General features: G+C 43.7%; 1 protein-coding gene across 1 annotated transcript in view; it reads right to left on the reverse strand.

The window, feature by feature from the left end:
* Positions 1–284: 284 nt before the first annotated feature.
* Positions 285–24,739, reverse strand: part of LOC139389587 (bone morphogenetic protein 1a) — a 51,919-nt gene continuing 27,464 nt past the window's right edge. Inside the window, exons 8-20 of the mRNA XM_071136419.1 lie at positions 11,792–11,907; positions 10,398–10,500; positions 10,134–10,250; positions 9,625–9,770; positions 8,576–8,771; positions 8,172–8,297; positions 7,139–7,299; positions 6,753–6,933; positions 4,899–5,024; positions 4,521–4,648; positions 3,883–4,096; positions 3,490–3,740; positions 285–2,616 (exon numbers count right to left, since the gene is read on the reverse strand). Coding sequence (XP_070992520.1) covers positions 2,482–2,616; positions 3,490–3,740; positions 3,883–4,096; positions 4,521–4,648; positions 4,899–5,024; positions 6,753–6,933; positions 7,139–7,299; positions 8,172–8,297; positions 8,576–8,771; positions 9,625–9,770; positions 10,134–10,250; positions 10,398–10,500; positions 11,792–11,907 — 2,000 coding nt within the window. The 3' untranslated portion in view covers positions 285–2,481. The remainder of the gene's footprint in view (positions 2,617–3,489; positions 3,741–3,882; positions 4,097–4,520; positions 4,649–4,898; positions 5,025–6,752; positions 6,934–7,138; positions 7,300–8,171; positions 8,298–8,575; positions 8,772–9,624; positions 9,771–10,133; positions 10,251–10,397; positions 10,501–11,791; positions 11,908–24,739) is intronic.

The raw sequence follows: 24,739 nt of genomic DNA on the forward strand, positions 1-24,739 counted from the left end.
AATGAATTGCAATGAGTGTAATGAATGTTTCATGTCAGCCATTAGGTGAACACAGAACTGTTATTGACACAAGCCTTATTGTCTGATGACTAAAATCACACAGCAGCAGTCTGCCAGCTTATGTTCAAATATGGAATTAGTATATATATTGGATGTCTGTGCTTGGAGATTCTGCCAACACTGTATACAGGGACAACACTATTGGGATTTCATCATTTGCAATTACTGTGCATCAACCATGGCAGAGCATATAATATCTAGTTAAATAAATTATTCCAAATCCATTTGCAGTTTAGCTACAGAATATTTCATTTTTTAATTATACTGTACAAAACCATGTCCTACCTGCCAAGCAAGAACAAACAAATAAAGAAATACTATTCAAATTATCACATTTTAAAATGCACAAAGACCACCTATGCTATTTTTTACTCTTAGATGTGCAGATTTGGTTTCCAGTGAGCACAGCTAGTGTGAATTCACTGTTTGGTGCCACCCCGAGGATGACTGCTTGATACCATCTTCACTCATGCGACATGAATAATAAGGCAGTATTGTACAGAGCAAAACGGTGGCTGAACCATTGTCAGAGGTTATTGGATATGTTCACAGGTCAACATTAGTCAAACTCAAACTAAACATAGGAAATCATTTAGGAAGATTATTTTTTTTTGCTTTTTTTGTGGGGGGGGGGGTGGTGTTGTGTGATTGAATACCTGAACATTCTTGGCCTTCATTGGTTTATGGAGCTTGGCAGTCTCAGACCTATGTGCTTCAGGCTATTAGAAAATAATCAGTCTTGTGGAAGCATTCTCTGCCTCTACAGTGCCCAGGGCTCTCACCTAAACAGAATAGGGTAAAAACACAGCTGAAACGACACAGGAGCACACACACACACACACACACACACACACACACACACACACACACCATTTACTTTGCTAGCACAAGCACATCCATTGGTTCTTACAAAACCAACCATGCAGAACATCTGCATTGATTGGCTATAGAGGCAAAGACATTAAGTGACAGCTGGCATTTTCAGGCAAATTAAAAAGAACCCGAAAAGAGAGTGAGATAACAGTTGTCGTCATGTATTCAACATCATTCTCGCTGCACAATACCAACACATCATAATACATGGAATTCAGCAGAGCCCCACCATAAACAGATGAATATATTGTGAAGGTGTTGCTATGACAATGACTACTCAGACTCGCCTGCACCAGACCCTTCTGTCACAATAAAGGGCTCTGGCCTGCCCCTGGAGATTGCACTATTTATGGAGAGTTTTAGTCTAGGGAGAGAAAATGCTGCACATTAAAACTGTACATGAACACTGAAACAGAACCCATATCTTTATTACCCCATGGTACAGGGTACAAACAGCTCTCAAGCACGCCTGAGAAACCAAATGGTGCAATGAAAATAAAATCAGGGAATAAAAGTGATAAAATGCATAAAAAATAAGTGAACTTGCATTGCATTTTACAAAAAAATCGTTAGTTCATGATTTTTGAACAATTCACTGTAAAGTGCTTACTGATGATTTGAGTTGAGGAAAGCATGTCATGTCCCTTTGAATAATCATACACATTACAATTACACAGAGAGATACAGCAATAGCCCCTCAATGGGCAAGCAATTACCAACCAGAAGACATAGGCCACATTTCATTTATTAGTCCTTTAATAAGATAACTGCTTCTTTAATTTCCTTGTTAATGGTAATAGCGAGAATCTTGCACTGGTTGCTAGGACAATGCCAATTACAAATGCTGGTGTTGTCACCCTACAGTTTCCTTCTCTCTTCTTGTAATTACATGCAATTCTCAGACATACAGTATTAAAACCTCAAGTCAAGGGCATCCCTGCAATCCTCTTATTGACTGGAATCCTTGAACAATATGGGTGGGAATGTGAGGAAGAGAGGAGCTCTAGTATTCTGGAGGAGTTTGGCTGGAAGGTTGAGGTTGGTGAATCCCTCTGGAACTTCCTCCGATCTCCTCCCCCTCCTTTTCTCTCCTCGCCTCCTTCCCTCCTGGCGCGGGAGGGGGGGGTGGCCTGACAAAAGCAGGGATCTGTCTGGCTGATGCCTGCCTTCCTACAGGTCCTGAGAATCCACTGTTGTTCATTTCGCTCTCATTAGGAGGCATAGAAAATAAAAAAAGAACAAAAAAAAACCTGGGGGTAGAAAATTCTCCCCCTGAATCCACCTAAACGGATATCCACCCACCCGCCCCAATCATAACCATTAAAAAAAAGGTAAAAACAAGGTCTACTGCAGAATGGCTTTACTCCTCACAGTCTGTAGGAAGCTGGAGCCCCTTGGAGTTGAGGTGCGGTTGGTGGTCTTGCGGCTGTTCTGTCGTTTCTGAATGATCTTGGTGGCCGAAGGTTTCCGAGTGTCAGGCTGTCGCCTCCCCTGGGGGCCCCTCCACTTGCCCCTCTTCCCCACCCGGCCCTTTCCGGCCCCCGCTGGTCACTTGCGCGAGTGCAGTGTGTCCTGAAACTTGGTGCTGGTGTAGCGCACGTGGAAGCCCTTCTTGTTGATGGTGTCATCAGAGCGGAACTTGATTACAACGGAGTCGCCGGCAGAGTAGATCTCCTCAGGAGGCTGGGGGAACAGAGGAGAAAACGCAGATGAAGTTAACCGCTGTCGCCTTCTGGCACTCCGACTGCACTTCAATTAAAACCAAATGATATCTCATAGATCCAGACTGAGGGGGCTGTAGGGTAAGGGAGGGGAGGGCTGTTGGAGTGAACAACTGCCCCTTATTCTCCAATAAAAATCATATAATGAGCTTTCCACCTTACTTTACAGTCTGTTTCCAGTTTAGTCTAAAAAAAAGGGCTTGATGGAGGAAGTGGCCCACTTGGTATTTGTGAGCATTATATGTCCTTCAGCTCCTGCTAGCACTGATTTACAGGACCAGGCATCAGTAGAGTAGAGACACAGGCTTATTACTGATGTGTGTTAAATTAAATCAAGCTGTTCCTTGACCTACGGATTTAACGCTTCAACTCCCCAGTGGCCTCATTGTTTCAGCCCCCCCCCCCCCCCCCCCACCTACTGTAGCCTCAGCCTCAGCGTCAGCTGATTGGTTCGGTTACAGCTCAATGCTGGAGACCATGATAGCCTTTCACAAGCCAGCCAGGGTCCGCTCTTATCAAGCTCAGCTGCTACTGAAGAAGCAATATACTCCAACCCGGTGGAACACATCAACTTTAACAAAGTGATTAAAGCCGGAGAGCGGAGTAGTAATCTTCAAAACTTTAACACTCAAACACAGACACAGTGTGAAAGGTTATTTTTCAACTGCAGAGCTAAATTTTACACAATCTCTGAAAGTGTTGTTTTTAAACAGCTGGTTCAACAAAGCTAGACCTGAAAGAGAGAATACCGATATTAAGACAGTACATCGCTGGTGCTACAAATACTGTTGGGCAGAAAAAGTCCTTCAATAGATGAGACTATCAGTGAGTTTACCCCAGAGCCACAGTAGCGTCCCAGCCTTGGGGACTTGGTATCGACACCATCAAAGAGCTCCATGTAGTCGTAGCCACAGTCAGCCTCCTCCTCAATCTCAAAGGTCTGGAAGATGAGCTCCACTCCGTAGCCTTTCTCAGCAGCGATCACCCACTGGCAGTCAGACGCACCGGGGTAGTTATTGTCCCCAAACTGAGCATGGGAGTACAGGTCTTTGGTCTTGACCTCAGCCTTAAGACGACCTCCACACTCTGGAGATAATAACAAAAAAACATCCATAGATATCACTCAGAAGGAACTAACCAATAACCTTTGAGGAGAAGCCAGTGCAATAAATCTAGCCATACAGTGGGCTCTAAGTTGTCAGTCTAAGTTGTGTTGGCGGTAATATACCTGCTGTGTGGGAGGCCTCGAAGCCCTTCTTCTGGACAGAGTTATCAGAGAAGAAGCGGATGAACATCTTGTTGGCGCTGGACATGATGGGAGGAGGCTCCTTAGTGCCACAGAAGCGACCCAGACTGGGGGCTTTGCCGTCACGCCCGTCGTAGATCTCGATGTGGTCGTAGGCGCACTCCAGATGGGCCTCCATGTCGATCTCATTGAAGGCCTGAGACAAAGCATGAGGGGAGAGAATGAGATCAAATAGGGAAAGAGGATTGCAGGTATGTTTTACACGAGCTAGAGTATGTAATACAATGGTTCCCTATTGGCGGAATAACCTTTAGAAACCCATTGGAACGAAGACACATGCAATCACTTTTCATTGGCTAAGCCCAGTTAACTATATTCAAAAAGCTGAGATATGTACAGCATGCCATGGATGAAGACAAATGGTATGAATGTGACAGAAGGGGAGCCATTCATGCTTAGGGGATTGTCAACAGAGGCTGTGATGCTCAGTACAGTCCAGTACAGTATAAAGTCCTCAATGATTTCCACAGTACATTCAAACCCCCTTCCCGCAAACACAAGCATACCAAGAGCCACACACATGCAATCTGTATGTTAGAGAGTTGGAAGGGGACACATACGATTTTGATGCGATGGCCTGCAGTGGTGGAGAGCGCCCAAGTGCATGCCTTCTTGCTGGGGTATTTATCTGGCCAATTGGGGCTTGTGATGGTGCCAGTCACACTGTTCACAACGTGATCACAGCCGGCTGCAAAAACACATCCAAAGTTAGCATCCTCCTGTATCATCACTGCTCCACACAAGATAATGTCCAAACCCCACTCAGGGGCTGTTGTTCTTGGCACATGGTAGTGTTTCCTCGCTCACCCCCACCCATTGCAATAGGAAGTCATCCCCCTAAATCTAACCTCTAGAGCTCCAACCCGCATAAAATAAATGAACCCAGAATCAATGTGCCAGTGGGTCTCAGTTTCAGTGTGCGGGTGGCCGATTTGTACCTTCTTTGCAGTCGTGTTTGTTCTCGTGCAGCATAAAGCCACTGCGGCACTGACAGCTGTAGCTCCCGAAGGTGTTGACACACTCATGCTGGCAGCCTCCATTCTCCTTCGAGCACTCGTCTTTGTCTGGGGACATAAAGGGACACTACCTTGATGAACGTTTCTCCCACACTACCACACTGCCATAAGCACTCAAGCACACTTGTGGTGTCAAATTGATGAACCTTCACTCATACAGTGCCTTGCAAAAGTATTCATCCCCCTTGGCGTTTTTCCTATTTGTTGCATTACAACTTGTAATTTAAATAGATTTTTATTTGGATTTCATGTAATGGGCATATACAATGTTGTTATACATATACATATTGTTTCAAAAAATACAAAAACAAGAAAAGGGGTACGTGCGTATGAATTCACCCCCCTTTTGCTATGAAGCCCCGAAATAAGATCTGGTGCAACCAATTACCTTCAGAAGTCACATAGTCACGTTAATTAAATAAAGTCCACCTGTGTGCAATCTAAGTGTCACAATCTCAGTATATACACACAAATGTTCTGAAAGGCCCCAGAGTCTGCAACACCACAAAGCAAGGGGCACCACCAATCAAGCAGCACCATGAAGACCAAGGAGCTCTCCAAACAGGTCAGGGACAAAGTTGTGGAGAAGTACAGATCAGGGTTGGGTTATAAAAAACATCAGAAACTTTGAACATCCCACAGAGCACCATTAAATTCATTATTAAAAAATGAAAAGAATATGGCACCACAACAAACCTGCTAAGAGAGGGACGCCCACCAAAACTCACAGACCAGGCAAGGAGGGCATTAATCAGAGAGGCAACAAAGGGACCAAAGGTAACCTTGAATGAGCTGCAAATCTCCACAGCGGAGATTGGAGTATCTGTCCATAGGACCACTTTAAGCCATACACTCCAGAGCTGGGCTTTATGGAGGAGTGGCCAAACAAAGCCATTGCTTAAAGAAGAAAATAAGAAAAACACGTTTGGTGTTCGCCAAAAGGCATGTGGGAGACTCCACAAATATATGGAAGAAGATACTCTGGTCAGATGAGACTAAAATTGAACTTTTTGGTCATGAAGGAAAATGCTATGTATGGTGCAAACCCAACACCTCTCATCACCCCGAGGATGTTTTTCATCGGCAGGGACTGGGAAACTGGTTAGAATTGAAGGAATGATGGATGGCGCTAAATACAGGGAAATTCTTGAGGGAAACCCGTTTCAGTCTTCCAGAGATTTGAGATTGGGATGGAGGTTCACCTTCTAGCAGGACAATGACCCTAAGCATACTGCTTAAGCAACACTTGAGTGGTTTAAGGGGAAACATTTAAATGTCTTGGAATGGCCTAGTCAAAGCCCAGACCTCAATCAAATTGAGAATCTGTGGTATGACTTAAAGATTGCTGTACACCAGCGGAACCCATCCAACTTGAAGGAGCTGGAGCAGATTTGCCTTGAAGAATGGGAAAAAAATCCAGTAGCTAGATGTGCCAAGCTTATAGATACATACCCCAAGAGACTTGCAGCTGTAATTGCTGCAAAAGGTGGCTCTACAAAGTATTGACTTTGGGCGGGTGAATAGTTATGCACACTCCTGTTCTGTTTTTGTGTGTTATTTCTTGTGTTTTACAAAAAAATATATTTTGTATCTTCAAAGTGGTAGGCATGTTGTGTAAATCAAATGATACAAACCCCCAAAAATCAATTTTAATTCCAGGTTGTAAGGCAACAAAATAGGAAAAATGCCAAGGGGGGTGAATACTTTCGCAAGCCACTGTACACAAAGAAACAGACTCTTGGAGGGAAAGACACACACACAGTGTCAAAGGCTCACCTGAGAAGAACTGAGCTTTGAATCCCTTCTTGGAGACTGTGTTGTCTGACTTAAATTCAATACGCATGTTGTTGTACTGAGAGGTGATGGCCTCAGGTTTCTCTGCTCCACAGAACTTCCCATGTAGCCTTGAGTCTGCAGAAAGCCCACTGCGCACCTCCACATAGTCATATTTACACACCTGGACAGAGAAACAGCAGGTCATTACAACAGGAAACGTTAAGGGAATGTAATTCAAACTTGTACAAATATGATGCACAGGAATATATTACAAACGGTTTGTACTCTATGACAGACAGGAGGACAGCTTCATGATGACACCACTAAGGCCCATGGGGATAGAACAAACCCAACCCGTGCTCAGTCATAACAACCCCGGTACTCACGTCATTGCCCTCAGTCTCAAAGACGTCAAAAAGCAGGGTGATTCGGTACTGTGTGGGCGCCACCAGCTGCCAGATACAGTTCTTATTGGGGGGGTACTCTCTAGGCCAGCCTGGACTGGTGATGGAGCCGTTCAGCTTGGTGATGAAACCTCCACAGGCAGCTACACAGACAGACAGAGGAGAGAAGACCAGGACAATGGTTAAGATGTGCTTAAACTTCATATGGTTATAATGATATAATGGTGTATATACAAATGTGTATCACTGACAATTTGTGCAAAACATCTATCTGTAGTAGCAGAATAATTTGTATTACCCATATCGGTCAATAAAGGTCAACACAATTGGCTGACCTGCTGTTTTCACAAGCAACCTACTGCTGATAGTCTCTTGACAGTTACGCAATATCATGTTCTGTCGTATTAATGAAAAGTGTGGTAGGGTTTTATCCCCAAAAAGCTTAAAAACACAATGCATGTCATCCAAAAAGGTTAAACTGGGTATTAATAAATCATTGAGGATAATGTTATAACAGACACCCTACTTTATTTTCACCAAAAACTTAAACATGCAGAAATGTATGTAATCCAAAAGGGTTAAGCTCGATAATTATTCAATGTTTGAGGAACATGTAATAGCAGGCCTCCTCCTCTAGAGGCAGACAGTGGTCAGGTTTGGTGAAAAGAAAAGAGCAATGAAAAGGTGAAGCCATAAACCACTGCATCAGCACTTCTGTCTGGTTCGAATTAGGATGTTTTTAACACTTGCGTTGGGCTCTGATTACCTGTGATGTTGGATTGAATTTTGGTCGGGTGAGTGCATCAAATTACAACCCCATTTGGTGGCAGAAATCCAAATGACAATCCAATGACAAATCTCTGGCGGTATGTTTTCTAGCTACTATGTGGGGCAACTGGACTTGGTGTATTTGGGTGGTAGTGATTAAATAACAGCAGTGAACTGCATTACTATGTGACCTGCAGTAGAGGAGACATTATTGAGCAGGCTCTGGGCAGCATTCTGCTGTACTCACCCTCACAGCTGCGCTTGTCGGCAGCCAGCTCGTAGCCCGGGTCACAGGCACACTTGTAGCTGCCCAGTGTGTTGACACAGCGTTGCTCACAGCGACCATTGTCGGGCTTGGAGCACTCGTCCATCTCTACAACCACAACAACAACATGTTACCTTTACATGGCCTCGCATCTCAACAGTCTACAACTCACAAATGATGAATGCTGCAATTTAACTATCCTGAAATAAACATAATTTAACTAAATCAATCATGACGGAATTACTCTCAAATTACTCAATTTGACATGCTGCTGAGAGATTTATTACTATGGAAATCACGCTGGTAATTTCTACAACGAGGGTATATGCCATCAACAATAGCGTTTTAGGTGTTCTTTTCTATAGTCCAAACCCTTGAGATCTGACCTTTGAAAAAGTTGGCTGCGAAACCAGCCTTGTTGACAGAGCCATCAGACACAAACTTCATCCACAGCTGGTTGGAACTGGTCTTGATGTCATCTGGCTTGTCGTAGCCACAGAAGCGTCCCAGCAGTGGGCTGTTGTCTGAGTTCCCATCCCTCACCTCCAGGTAGTCATAGGCACAGCTGTCATGCCTCTCAATCTAAGGAAAAGACAAAGGGACAAAGGGAGACAAAGGGACCGGATTAGTAGAACTTCAAGTCATTTTCATAATCAAAGGTTGCAGAGGATATGGATGTAGCGGCAGTATGCAAATTAGAAAGCGGGTTGGGGGAGTTAGGGGGCCCCCCTGAATGAGAGATGAGTGCTGCTAAATGTAACAAAAGTCTAACTTTGGGGGGGCTAATTTAACCAATCTTGTATTTGTTTACAACGCAATTGTGTACTGCTACAGTGGAAAATATACAAATAAAAGCTTATTCCAAATGAAACGAACACCCCCATCTCTCTGTCATGGTTTAAACTGGTTCAAGTTCTTTCAATCACATTCATTTCTTCACTCTGCCTCTGTCTTGAGCTATCGCTAGCAAACTTGCAACATTGTTCTAACTGGGCCCTCAAAAGTTTGCCTTGCCGATGAGCTTGGGACAGACACAGCCATAGTTCAGCCCCTTTTCAGGTGTCCCAACTTTTCTTTTTACAAATAATGTCAATTTGTCAGCAAGACGCATCAATTAATTCAGGCCACAAGAGTGGGCCTAATAACAATTGGGGTATTTTCCAACAGATTCCCTTCATCAATCACGGGTGCACAGTGCTGTAATTATTGTGCAGTTGATGAAAGTGTGCAGGTGGCCTACTTTTGGAAGTTATTTGTTTGACGATCAGATGAAAATAACATCATGCCACATAAATACAATTTTAACAATCAGTCCCATGAAAAAAATGGAGACCCCCAATGTCATGGTATGATTCGCAGTCTGTGTAGCACTGTGTAAAAATGTGCTACTGGATGTGGAGGGTATGAAAATAACAAAGAGGCTCGTATCTCTTACCTCAAAGGACTGGAAGGTCAGGCCGACGTGGTAGCCCTGAGAAACACTGATCTTCCATATGCACACCTTGTTGGGACGATAGTCGTCTGGGTAGTTAGGAGACTGGATCTGCCCATTATCCTTCTTCACCTCCCCTCCACAGATGGCTGAATGTCAGAGAACATGCAGTGATGTCATCGTTATCTATCATCATCATTACCACATTTCTCTCAAGGGGTATTGTGTTTTGTTTCATCACAATGTTGATTATTAAAAACGATTTCTATATTAAATACATCATGCTCTACAGGATATAATGTTGAGCTGAAAATCACCTCGGACCAAAATCTGATTAATGCAGAATAACGTGCTCTACCCATTAGCATGGAGGCAGCCAGATGTGGGGATTTGACAGAATCACTGAGCTGTTTTCAGGCACGTTGTTCAGTCTGTGACCCAGGTGCCCAGTCAGTCAGCTGAGCTGTGTTGTTATGGGTCTGCTGGGGATTGGGCTCCGGCTCTGGCCTTACCTTCATACACAGCAGAGAAGCCCTTCCCCACCCAGTTACTGCTACTGCGGAACTCGATCCACAACCGGCTGTCAGTGGAGATGATTGGTTCAGGCAGCTTATCCCCACAGAAACGACCTGGAACACACACACACACACCAGACCACCTTATCAGACTCCAGAACTACTTTTTTGTCCAGACAAACTTATTATATTAAGTTTATTTTCAGCATCACTGTACTGTAGTGCACGTATGGAACTATCTTTCTTCCAATAAATCCTGACCTTTCAGAGGGGCTTTCCTGGAGTATCCATCTCTGATCTCGACATGGTCGTACCAGCACAGGTGACTCCTGTACAGATCCATGGAGGTGAAGTTCAGGATGATCTTAAAAACCAAGAGAGCATGGTTACAGACCTGGTACAGTGCGGCAGGTAGCCTAGCAGTTAGTGTTCGTAATCGAAAGGTTGCTGGTTCAAATAACTGAGCCGACAAGGTGAAAATAATCTTCCTACGTGCCCTTGAGCAAGACACTTAACCCTAATTTGCTCCAGGGGCGTGGTACTACTACGGCTGAACCTGTAAAACAACTTCTTTTCCTGCATCTATCCAGCGTATGTGACAATAAAACATAAATACAGTACCATTCAAAAGTTTGGACACACCTACTCATTCAAGGGTTTGTCTTTATTTTTACTATTTTCTACATTGTAGAATAATAGTGAAGACATCAAAACTATGAAATAACACATGGAATAATGTAGTAACCAAAAAAAAGTATTAAACAAATCAAAGTATACTTTTGATTTTAGATTCTTCAAAGCAGCCACCTTTTGCCTTGAAGACAGCTTTGAACACTCTTGACATTCTCTCAACTAGCATCACCTGGAATGCTTTTCCAACAGTCTTGAAGGAGTTCCCACATATGCTGAGCACTTGTTGGCTGCTTTTCCTTCACTCTGCGGTCCAACTCATCCCAAACCATCTCAATTGGGTTGAGGTCGGGTGATTGTTGAGATATATATATATATATATGTACATATAATACACACACATACATATACACACACTACCGTTAAAAAGTTTGGGGTCACTTAAGTCCTTGTTTTTGAAAGAAAAGCTACTTTTTTGTCCATTAAAATAACATCAAATTGATCAGAAATACAGTCTAGACATTGAAAATAATATTGAATTAATATTGAAAATGACTATTGTAGCTGGATACGGCTGATTTTAATGGAACGTCTACATAGGCGTACAGAGGCCCATTATCAGCAACCATCACTCCTGTGTTTCAACGACACGTTGTGTTAGCTAATCCAAGTTTATCATCATTTTAAAAAGGCTAATTGATCATTAGAAAACCCTTTTGCAATTATGTTAGCACAGCTGAAAACTGTTGTTCTGATTAAAAAAGCAATAAAAAAAACTGGCCTTTAGACTAGTTGAGCGTCAGCATTTATATATATTTTTTTCCAGAGTCCAAACAGTTTCAACATGAGAAGAACAAAACTCCAGTGCTGACTCAAAGGGATCATATAGATCATCATCTAAGATTACATTATCCTAAGGAAAACAGAGGTATCACTACTAAGCCGTGATAAACAAAGCACTTCTCCTAAGACTGATCCAAGTTTCTATGTCAGTCAGTTTTCCAAGGCCTCATCATGCCTCCCACCTTTTCCCCTGGCGTGACCGATATTCTCCAGATGCAGTGCATGTAGGCTGAGTATCCGTTGGGGAAGCCAGGAGAAGAGAAGTTCCCACTGCTTTCCTGCAGACTGTCTCCACATCCTATCCACACAGACAGACGGACAGAGAGAGACAGAAGGACAGAGAGAGACAGACGGACAGAGAGAGACAGACGGACAGAGAGAGAGAGAGAGAGAGAGAGAGATGGACACAGAGAGAGAGAGAGAGAGAGAGAGAGAGAGAGAGAGAGAGAGAGAGATGGACAGAGAGAGAGAGATGGACAGAGAGAGAGAGATGGACAGAGACAGACAGACGGACAGAGAGAGAGAGAGAGAGAGAGAGAGAGAGAGAGAGATGGACAGAGAGAGAGAGATGGACAGAGAGAGAGAGATGGACAGAGACAGACAGACGGACAGAGAGAGAGAGAGAGAGAGAGAGATAGACAGAAGGACAGAGAGAGAACGAGAGAGAGAGAGACAGACGGACAGAGAGAGACAGAAGGACAGAGAGAGAGAGAGAGATGGACAGAGAGAGAGAGAGAGAGAGAGAGAGAGAGAGAGAGAGAGAGAGAGAGAGAGAGAGAGAGAGATAGAGAGAGAGAGAGAGATGGACAGAGAGAGAGAGATGGACAGAGAGAGACAGAAGGACAGAGAGAGACAGAAGGACAGAGAGAGAGAGAGAGACAGAGACAGACGGACAGAGAGAGAAAGTGAGAGTGCACAAGAGAGAGAGAAAGAGTGCACAAGAGAGAAAGAGAGAGAGTGCGCAAAAGAGAAAGAGAGAGCACAAGAGAGAGAGAAAGAGAGTGTGCAAGAGAGAGAGAGACAGACATTAACATGAGGACCACGTCAACCAGTGGAGGACATAGCAATTAGTTTCTGTAATGATATGGGCTAAGACATATGGACTCCAGCAGTAGCATAGAGAAACAGCAACGAAGTAGCACATATAGTCCCACTAAAAGGATGCTCAGGAAGACAGCAGCTTGATGCAACAATTAAAGTGTCTTCAGAAAGTATTCACAACCCTGGACTTTTTCCACATGTTGTTGTGTTACAGCCTATTGAGATGTTGTGTCACTGGCATAGACACAATACCACATCATGTCAAAGTGGAATTATGTTCTTGGGGTCACTCATGTCTTACAAATTCATTAAAAATGAAAAGCTGAAATGTCTTGACTCAATAAGTATTCCACCCTGCTGTTATGGCAAGCTTAAATAAGTTTGGGGGTAAATATGTGCATGACAAGTCACATATTAAGTTGCATGAACTCACCCTGAGTGCAATTATAGTGTTTAACATGCTTTTTTAATGACTACCTCATCTCTGTACCCCAGATATACAGATAATTGTAATGTTCCTCAGTCGAGCAGTGAATTTAAAACAGGCTCAACCAAAAACAACAGGGAGGTTTTCCAATGCCTCGCAAAGAAGAACACTTATTTGTAGATGGGTAAATATTGAATATCCCTTTGAGCAAAGTGAAGTTATTAACTACACTTTGGATGGTGTATCAACACACACCAGTCACTACAAAGATACAGCCGTCCTTCCAAACTCAATTGCCCGAGAGTAAGGAAACCGTTTTGTCCTAGACTTGGCACTCCAGTATCGCTACTATGCGGTAGTAGAGAAAACAGTCTATGACTGGGGTGGCTGGGGTCTTTGACAATTTTTAGGGCCTTCCTCTGACACCGCCTAGTGTAGAGGTCCTGGATGGCAGGCAGCTTAGCCCCAGTGATGTACTGGGCCGTGCGCACTACCCTCTGTAGTGCCTTGCGGTCAGAGGCCGTGCAATTGCTGTACCAGGCAGTGATGCAGCCAGTTGCACTTGATGTTGCAGCTGTAGAACCTTTTGATGATCTCAGGACCCATGCCAAATATTTTTAGTTTCCTGAGGGGGAATAGGCTTTTGGGGGTGTGCTCGGTGCTCCTTTTCCTGTAGTCCACAATCATATCCTTAGTCTCCTTACGTTGAGGGATAGGTTGGTATTCTGGCACCACCCGGACAGATCTCTGATCCCCTCCCACTGTCCCACTGTTGTGTCGTCTGCAAACTTAATGGTGTTGGAGTTATGCCTGGCCATGCTGTCATGGGTGAACAGGGAGTACAGGAGGGGACTGAGCTCGCACCCCTGGGGAGCTCCAGTGTTGAGGATCAGCGTGGCAGATGTGTTGCTACCTACCTTCACCACCTGGGGGCGGCCCGTCAGGAAGTTCAGGATCCAGTTGCAGAGGGGAGGTGTTTAGTCCCAGGATCCTTAGCTTAGTGATGAGCTTTGAGGGTACTATGGTGTTGAACGCTGAGCTGTAGTCAATTAACAACATTCTCGCATAGGTGTTCCTTTTGTCCAGGTGGGAAATGGCAGTGTGGAGTGCAATAGAGATTGCATCATCTGTGGATCTGTTTGGGTGTTATGCAAATTGGAGTGGGTCTAGGGTTTCTGGGATAATGGTGTTGATGTGAGCCATTACCAACCTTTCAAAGCACTTTATGGCTACGGACGTGAGTGCTCTGGGTCTGTGTCATTTAGGCAGGTTGCCTTTGTGTTCTTGGGCACAGGGACTATGGTGGTCTGCTTGAAACATGTTGGTATTACAGACTCAATCAGGGCCATGTTGAAAATGTCAGTGAAGACACCTGCCGGTTGGTCAGCATTATGCCCGGAGCACACGTCCTGGTAATCCATCTGGCCACGCAGCCTTGTGTATGTTGACCTGTTTAAAGGTCTTACTCACGTCGGCTATAGAGAGCGTGATCACACAGTCGTCCGGGAACAGCTGATGCTCTCATGCATGCCTCGGTGTTTCTTGCCTCGAAGCGAGTATAGAAGTGATTTAGCTCGTCTGGTAGGCTCGTGTCACTGGGCGGCTCGCAGCTGTGCTTCCCTTTGTAGTCTGTAATAGTTTGCAAGCCCTGTCACATAAGACGAGCGTCGGAGCCGGTGTAGTATGATTCAGTCTTAGTCCTGTATTGATGCTTTGTCTGTTTGATGGTTCATCACAGGGCATAGCAGGATTTCTTGTAAGCTTCCGGGTTAGAGTCCCGCACCTTGAAAGTGGCAGCTCTACCCTTTAGCTCAGTGCGAATGTTGCCTGTAATCCATGGCTTCTGGTGAGGGGTAAGTCACTGTGGGGACGACATCCTTAATGCACTTATTGATAAAGCCAGTGACTGTGGTGTACTCCTCAATGCTATCAGAAGAATCCTGGAACATGCTCCAGTGTGTGATAGCAAAACAGTCCTGTAGTTTAGCATCTGCTTCATCTGACCACTTTTTTATAGACCGAGTCACCGGTGCTTCCTGCTTTAATTTTTGCTTGTAAGCAGGGATCAGAAGGATGGAGTTGTGGTCGGATTTACCAAATGGAGGGCGAGGGAGAGCTTTGTACGCATCTCTGTGTGTGGAGTACAGGTGATCTAGAATTTTTTTCCCTCTGGTTGCACATTTAACATGTTGATGGAAATTTGGTAGAACTGATTTAAGTTTCCCTGCATTAAAGTCTCCAGCCACTAGGAGCGCCGCCTCTGGGTGAGTGGTTTCTTGTTTGGTGACTTTAAAACAGTTACTTAGTTTAATCGCTGTGAAAGGAGGAAAGTGAGGATGGATCAACATTGTAGCTACCATAATATTAACCGAAATGAGATATTGAAAAGAAAGAAGCCTGTACAGAATAAAAATATTCCAAAACATGCATCCTGTTTACAATAAGACACTAAAGTAAAACTGCAAAACATGTGGCAAAGAAATTAACTTTATGTCCCAAATACAAAACGTTGTGTTTGGGGCAAATCCAACACAACACATAACGGACTACCACACTTCATATTTTCAAGCATGGTGGTGGCTACATCATGTTATGGGTATGTTTGTCATCGACAAGGACTAGGGAGGGTTTCATAATAAAGGAAATGGAATACAGCTACAAGCACAGGCAAAATCCTAGATGAAAACCTGGTTCAGTCTGCTTTCCAGCAGACACTGGGAGGCAGATTCACCTTTGTGTGAATACTTATATAAATTATATATATTTCTGTATTTCATTTTCAATACATTTGCTAAAACTTCCTAAAAACATGTTTTAACTTCATCATTATGGGTAATGTTTGTAGAATGGTGAGAATTATTATTATTTTTACTCCATTTTGAATTCAGGCTGTAACAAAACAAAATGTGGAATAAGTCAAGGGGTATGAATACTTTGTTTAGGCACTGTATAATCCTGAATCTTAAGAGGAGGGCAACTCTTTCATGTTCAGAGGCACATCTGCTGATCGTGATGATATTCAACCTCTTCCAGATGATGAGAAGCGATAGCAGAAAACAGTATGAGACACATCCTCTGTACATCGTCTCAAAATAAACCTGGCTTACTATAAATAACCCAACCCTCTGGGAGGCGTAATACATAATGTACATTCTGGTAGTCAAGCCTCCCCATGGACAACTGGCTAAACCAACTGTGCTACAGGGGTTCATTCCAACCAGCACGCGTGGCTTAGGGGGACAGTGCTCTAGGGCAAGTATTCCCATACTGGGGTACGCGCCATGCCATTGGGGTCATGCCAAATAAAAATGTGATTCACATTTAAAAATACAATAAAATATTAAAAATGTAATTTCTTCACATTTTCAAACAGTCTATTTAGTACGGCCTGTGTCCATAGAGATATACATATACATACTACATCTGCAGCTGTCAATGACACAAGTTGTTCTGCTTCCACGAGTACATCTAATGCTAGCATCAGTAATTCTACATTTGTTGTTAGCCCAGCTAGCATGGACACTGACAGTTGTGGATCTGATGCAGCCGAAGAGCTACTGCCCCTTTACCCGGGAAAGCACCGAACAACAGACAGGGACGTTGGACCATCGAAGAGGCGCAAAAATGACGAGAACAACATTGATTTGGGGTTCACTTATATTGGGAGTAGTGCCTTTCCTCAGCCACAATGTGTTATATGTGCAAAAGTAATATCTAACAACTTGATGAAACCTTCACTCTTGTGCAGACATTTAGAAAGAAAACATGCCCATTTGAAAAATAAGATGACTTTTGAGTAGTAAGACATGTATAAAAGCAACAGATAACATTAATAAGAAGGGGCTAGAAGCGTCTTATATGGTGTGCTACCGAGTGGCTAGGACAGGCAAGCCCCATACTATTGTGGAAGACTTGATTCTTCCTGCTGTTGCAGATATGACTGGGAAAATGCTGGGGGAAAAGGTAAAAAAAACTATACAGACAATGCCTTCATCAAACAACACTGTTTCATGACGCATCAGTGACATGACAGGAGATGTTTTGAAACAATTACTGCTTCACATACAAGCCAGTGAATTATATGCCTTACAGCAGGATGGGTCAACAGACGTGGCGGGCCTGGCACAGCTCCTGGTATATGTCCATTATGTTTATGGGGGGGTCAATTAAGGAAGACATCCTCTCCTGCAAACCACTGGAAACCATGACATCAGGAGAGGATATTTTTAAAGTACTGAACAGATTTGTGACATCAAATGGACTTTGGTGGTCAAGATGTGTTGGTATCTGCAAAATCCATGACAGGGAGACACAAGTGGTAACGCGTGTGCAAGCAGTTGCTCCCGACACCACTTGGGTACACTGCAGCATCCACCGAGAGGCTCTTGATGCCAAGGGAATGCCTGACAGCTTGAAATACTTTTTGGATACGACAGTGAAAATGGTTAACTTTGTTAAAGCAAGGCCCCTGAACTCTCGTATATTTTCTGCACCATGCAATGATATGGGCAGCGACCATGTAATGCTTTTACAACATACAGAAGTGCGCTGGTCATCAAGGGGCAACGTAATCGACACTTTTTATGAATTGTGAGACGAGCTTAAAGTTTTCTTTACTGACCATAATTTTCAGTTGTTTGACCGCTTGCATGATGAGTTTCTCACACAACTGGCCTATCTGGGTGATGTTTTTTCTCACCTGAATGAACTGAATCTAGGATTACAGGGACTCTCCGCAACTATATTCAATGTGCGGGACAAAATCTATGCTAGGATTAAGAAATTGGAGCTCTTCTCTATCTGCATTAACAAGGACAACACACAGGTCTTGCCATCAGTGTATGATTGTTTTGTGTGCAAATGAACTCAAGCTTACAGACAATGTCAAATGTGATATACAGTTGAAGTCGGAAGTTTACATACACTTTAGCCAAATACATTTAAACTCAGTTTTTCACAATCCCTGACATGTAATCCTAGTAAAAATTAGGATCACCACTTTATTTTAAGAAGGTGAAATGTCAGAATAATAGCAGAAAGAATCATTTATTTCAGCTTTCATTTTTTTCCATCACATTTCCAGTGGGTCAGAAGTTTACATACACTCAGTATTTGGTAGCATTGCCTTAAAATTGTTAAAAACTTGGGTCAAACGTTTTGGGTAGCCTTCCACAAGCTTCCCACAATATGTTGGGTGAATTTCGGCCCATTCCTTCTGACAGAGCTGGTTAAACTGAGTCAGCATTGTAGGCCTCCTTCCTTGCTACATATACATACAAATTTTGGATAGGATTGAGTTATTTTTTCACCTTTATTTAACCAGGTATGCTAGTTGAGAACAAGTTCTCATTTACAACTGCGACCTGGCCAAGATAAAGCAAAGCAGTGTGACACATACAACAACACAGAGTTACACATGGAATAAACAAGCGTACAGTCAATAACACAATTTTAAAAAGAAAGTCTATATACAGTGTGTGCAAATGGCGTGAGGAGGTAAGACAATAAATAGGCCATAGTAGCGAAGTAATTACAATTTAGCAAATGAACACTGGAGTGATAGATGAGCAGATGATGATGTGCAAGTAGAAATACTGGTGTGCAAAAGAGCAGAAAAGTAAATAAAAACAATACGGGGATGAGGTAGGTAGATTGGGTGGGCTATTTACAGATGGGCTATGTACAGCTGCAGCGATCGGTTAGCCGCTCAGATAGCTGATCTATAAAGTTAGTGAGGGGAATATAAGTCTCCAGCTTCAGCGATTTTTGCAATTCGTTCCAGTCATTGGCAGCAGAGAACTGGAAGGAAAGGCGGCGAAACGAGGTGTTGGCTTTGGAGATGATCAGTGAGATATACATGCTGGAGCGCGTGCTACGGGTAGGTGTTGTTATCATGACCAGTGAGCTGAAATAAGGCAGAGATTTACCTAGCATAAACTTATAGATGACCTGGAGCCAGTGGGTCTGGCGACGAATATGTAGCGAGGGCCAGCCGACTAGAGCATACAGGTCGCAGTGGTGGGTGGTACAAGGGGCTTTGGTGACAAAACGGGTGGCACTGTGATATACTGCCTTCCAGTTTAATGAGTAGAGTATTGGAAGCTATTTTGTAAATGACATCGTCGAAGTCGATAATCGGTAGGATAGTCAGTTTTACGAGGGTATGTTTGGCTGAGTGAGTGAAGGAGGTTTTGTTGCGAAATAGGAAGCCGATTCTAGATGTTATTTTGGATTGGAGATGTTTAATATGAGTCTGGAAGGAGAGTTTACAGTCTAGGCAGACACCTAGTTATTTGTAGTTGTCCACATATTCAAAGTCAGAACCGTCCAGAGTAGTGATGCTAGTCGGGCGGGCGGGTGCGGGCAGCGAATGGTTGAAAAGCATGCATTTGGTTTTACTAGCGTTTAAGAGCAGTGTTGTATGGCATTGAAGCTCGTTTGGAGGTTAGTTAACACAGTGTCCAAAGAAGGGCCAGATGTATACAGAATGGTGTCGTCTGAGTAGAGGTGGATCAGGGAATCACCCACAGCAAGAGCGACATTGTTGATATATACAGAGAAAAGAGTCGGCCCGAGAATTGAACCCTATGCAACCCTCACAGAGACTGCCAGAGGTCCGGACAACAGGCCCTCTGATTTGACACACTGAACTCTGTCTGAGAAGTAGTTGGTAAACCAGGCGAGGCAGTCATTTGAGAAGCTAAGGCTGTTGAGTCTGCCGATAATAATACGGTGATTGACAGAGTCGAAAGCCTTGGCCAGGTCGATGAAGACGGCTGCACAGTACTGTCTTTTAACGATGGCGGTTATGATATTGTTTAGTACCTTGAGGGTGGCTGAGGTACACCCGTGACGGGCTCGAAAACCAGATTGCACAGCGAAGAAGGTACGGTGGGATTCAAAATGGTCAGTGATCTGTTTAAAGTTGAAGACTTTAGAAAAGGCAGGGCAGGATGGATATAGGTCTATAACAGTTTGGGTCTAGAGTGTCACCCCCTTTGAAGAGGGGGATGACCGCCGCAGCTTTTCAATCTTTAGGGATCTCGGACGATACAAAAGAGAGGTTGAACAGACTGGTAATACGGGTTGCAACAATGGCAGCGGATCATTTTAGAAAGAGAGGGTCCAGATTGTCTAGCCTAGCTGATTTGTACGGGTCTAGGTTTTGCAGATCTTTCAGAACATCAGCTATCTGGATTTGGGTGAAGGAGAAGCTGGGGAGGCTTGGGCAGGTAGCTGCGGGCGGTGCGGAGCTGTTGGCCGGGGTTGGGATAGCCAGGAGGAAAGCATGGCCAGCCGTAGAGAAATGCTTATTGAAATTTGCGATTATGGTGGATTTGTCGGTGGTGACAGTGTTACCTAGCCTCAGTGCAGTGCAGTGGGCAGCTGGGAGGAGGTGCTCTTATTCTCCATGGACTTTACAGTGTCCCAAAACTTTTTGGAGTTAGAGTTACAGGATGAAAATTTCTGTTTGAAAAAGCTTGCCTTTACTTTTCTTTCCTGGCTGACTGCGTGTATTGGTTCCCGACTTCCCTGAAAAGTTGCATATCGCGGGGACTATTCGATGCTAGTGCAGTCCGCCACAGGATATTTTTGTGCTAGTCAAGGGCAGTCAGGTCTGGAGTGAGCCAAGGGCTATCTATATCTGTTCTTAGTTCTACATTTTTTGAAAGGGGCATATGGTGAGGAAATTACTTTAAAAGAACGACCAGGCATCCTCGACTGACGAGATGAGGTCAATATCCTTCCAGGAAACCCGGGCCAGGTTGATTAGAAAGGCCTGCTCGCAGAAGTGTTTTAAGGAGCGTTTGACAGTGATTATGGGTCGTCGTTTGACCGCGGACCCATAGCGGATGCAGGCAATAAGGCAGTGATCGCTGAGATCCTGATTAAAACAGCAGAGGTTTATTTGGAGGGAAAGTTGTTCAGGGTAATATCTATGAGGGTGCCCATGTTTATGGATTAAGGGTTGTACCTGGTGGGTTCCTTGATAATTTGTGTGAGATTGAGGGCATCTAGTTTAGATTGTAGGACTGCCAGGGTGTTAAGCGTATTCCAGTTTAGGTCACCCAACAGAACGAACTCTGAAGATAGATGGGGGGCAATCAATTCACATATGGTGTCCAGAGCACAGCTGGGAGGTGAGAGGGGTCTATATCAGTGAGAGACTTATTTCTGGAGAGATTCATTTTGAAAATTAGAAGCTCAAACTGTTTGGGCATAGACCTGGAAAGTATGACAGAACTTTGCGGGCCATCTCTGGAGTAGATTGCAACTCCTCCCCCGTTGGCAGTTCAATCTTGACGGACAATGTTGTAGTTAGGTATGGAAATCTCTGAATTTTTGGTGGCATTCCAAAGCCAGGATTCAGACACGGCAAGGACATCAGGGTTGGAGGAGTGTGCTAAAGCAGTGAGTAAAACAAACTTAGGGAGGAGGCTTCTGATGTTAACATGCATGAAACCAAGGCTTTTTCGGTTACAGAAGTCAACAAATGAGAATGCCTGGGGACACGCAGGGCCTGGGTTAACCTCCACATCACCTGAGGAACAGAGAAGGAGTAGGATGATGGTACGGCTAAAGGCTATTAAAACTGGTTGTCTAGTGCGTTGGGGACAGAGATTAAAAGCAGCAGATTTTTGTGCGCAGAAGAATAGAATCAGTACATAATGTACAGACAGGGTTATGGTGGGGTGCGGGGCTTTGTGATGGACACACCAATACCTGGACTTTGTTGTCCTTAAGCCATTTTGCCACAGCTTTGGAAGTATGCTTGGGGTCATTATCTATTTGGAAGACCCATTTGCGATCAAGCTTTAACTTCCTGACTGATGTCTTGAGATGTTGCTTCAATATATCCACATACATTTTCCTCCTCATGATGCCATTTATTTTGTGAAGTGCACCAGTCCCTCCTGCAGAAAAGCACCCCCACAACATGATGCTGCCACCCTCGTGCTTCACGGTTGGGATGGTGTTCTTCGGGTTGCAAGCCTCCCCCTTTTTCGTCCAAACATAACGATGGTCATTATGGCCAAACAGTTCTATTTTTGTTTCATCAGACCAGAGGACATTTCTCCAAAAAGTACCATCTTTGTCCGCATGTGCAGTTGCAAACCGTAGTCTGGCCTTTTTTATTGGCAGTTTTGTAGAAGTGGCTTCTTCCTGGCTGAGCGGCCTTTCAGGTTATGTCGATATAGGACTTGTTTTACTGTGGATATATACTTTTATACCCGTTTCCTCCAGCAGCTTCACAAGGTCCTTTGCTGTTGTTCTGGGATTGATTTGCACTTTTTACAAGAAAGTACGTTCAACTCTAGGAGACAGAACGTGTCATCTTCCAGAGCGTTATGACGGCTGCGTGGTCCCATGGTGTTAATACTTGCGTACTATTGTTTGTACAGATGAACGTGGTACCTTCAGGCGTTTGGAACTTGCTCCCAAGGATAAACCAAACTTGTGGAGGTCTACAATGTTTTTTCTAAGGTCTTGGCTGATTTATTTTGATTTTCCCATGATGTCAAGCAAAGAGGCACTGAATCTGAAGGTAGGCCTTGAAATACATCCACAGGTACACCTCCAATTGACTCAAATTATGCCAATTAGCCTATCAGAAGCTTCTAAAGCCATGACATCATTGTCTGGAATTTTCCAAGATGTTTAGAAGGCACAGTCAACTTAGTGTATGTAAACTTCTGACCCACTGGAATTGTGATACAGTGAATTAAAAGTGAAATAATCTGTCTGAAAACAATTGTTGGAAAAATGACTTGTTTCATGCACAAAGTAGATGTCCTTTGTTTCATGCACAAAGTAGATGTCCTAACCGACTTGCCAAAACTATAGTTTGTTAACAAGAAATTTGTGGAGTGGTTGAAAAACGAGTTTTAGCGACTCCAACCTAAGTGTATGTCAACCTCCGACTTCAACTGTAGCGAAGCACCTGAATGAGTTGGGTGCGCAATTACGCAGGTACTTTCCCGAAACGGACGACACAAACAACTGGATTTGTTATCCTTTTCATGCCCTGCCTCCAGTCCACTTACCGAGATCTGAACAAAAGAGCTTCATCGAAATTGCAACAGTGCTTCTGTGAAAATGTAATTTAATCAGAAGCCACTGTCAGATTTCTGGATTGGGCTGCGCTCAGAGTATCCTGCCTTGGCAAATTGCGCTGTTAAGACACTGATGCCCTTTGCAACTACGTGTCTATGTGAGAGTGGATTCTCGGCCCTCACTAGCATGAAAACTAAATACAGGCACAGACTGTGTGTGGGAAATGATTTAAGACAGACTCTCTCCCAATACAACCCAACATTGCAGAGTTATGAGCATCCTTTCAAGCACACCCTTCTCATTAACCTGTGGTGAGTTACTCACAATTTTCGATTAACAAATAAGGTTTTATATGTAAGATGGTTAAATAAAGAGCAAAATTATTGATTATTATTATTATTTGTGCCCTGGTCCTATAAGAGCTCTTTGTCATTTCCCACAAGCCAGGTTGTGACAAAAACTCACACTCATTCTTATGTTTAACAAATGTATCGTATAGTGTGTGTGTGGAAGGCTTACAATGATGGCTAAAAACCACATTTGAGAGAGTGCTGAACGTGGTGCGAGAGGGGGTACGCAGCTGGAGGTTGAATGTTTGAAGGGGTACAGGACTATAAAATGTTTGTGAAAAACTGGCTCTAGGGGAACTGAACAGACCTTGGAAGCTTTCTACTCACTGATCAACAGAGGAGAGGAAAAAGCATGAAAGCATATAATTACTGTCTCTCTAGGACACAAACCTCAGATATTACTTCCCTACTCACTTCACCTTCCTCTGCTTCAAATTAAATCACATTTTATTTGTCACATACACATGGTTAGCAGATGTTAATGCGAGTGTAGTGAAATGCTTGTGCTTCTAGTTCCGACAATGCAGTAATAACCAACGAGTAATCTAACCTAGATTATTTTTCTTTCAGTGGGAGAAAGAAAAATAACTCCCCCAACAGTTACCGTTCATTGACTCCCTCCAAACCTGTGTGAGCATATAAAGAGGAGTGGAGAGCTCTGTCTAATGAGGTATGCTGATACTAAACCATTAACAAGCACACTGGGATATGACAAATGCTCCCAGGAATGCTGTATGAATGAGGATCCACCGCACCAGGAAAACAGACAGAGACTCCCTCCTAGCTGCATCCCCTGTGCTGCGCCGTGCGCCACATCATCTACTCTCTCCTGTTCCACTGAAACGGAGTTAATCACTGGGAAAGACACATAACACACCCATTCAACCAGCCCCACCCCTCTGAACCATCTATGGTCAAGACGGATGATTGCCCCAAATAAAACCACATTCAGCGGTCCAGTTCTGGTATGCTGTTTATTCACTGAGCTTTAATGTGGTTCTGACAAACCCCGTTGTCCCTCTCTGAGCCACAATTAACACACTGACATCACCTTTATTTTTTTAATGACTATTTCAAACTTGTGAATGTTTTTGTCCGTTCAGCCTTCAAAAAAGGATTTCTAAAGACCAACGGAACTACTAGTAAAGCGCCAGGAGGGTTTGTTTTAGTTTCCAACACCTACATGTACAGTTGAAGTCGGAAGTTTACATAAACTTAGGTTGGAGTCATTAACACTTGTTTTTCAACCACTCCAC

Source organism: Oncorhynchus clarkii, chromosome 30 (assembly GCF_045791955.1).
Source record: "Oncorhynchus clarkii lewisi isolate Uvic-CL-2024 chromosome 30, UVic_Ocla_1.0, whole genome shotgun sequence".
NCBI lineage: Eukaryota > Metazoa > Chordata > Actinopteri > Salmoniformes > Salmonidae > Oncorhynchus > Oncorhynchus clarkii.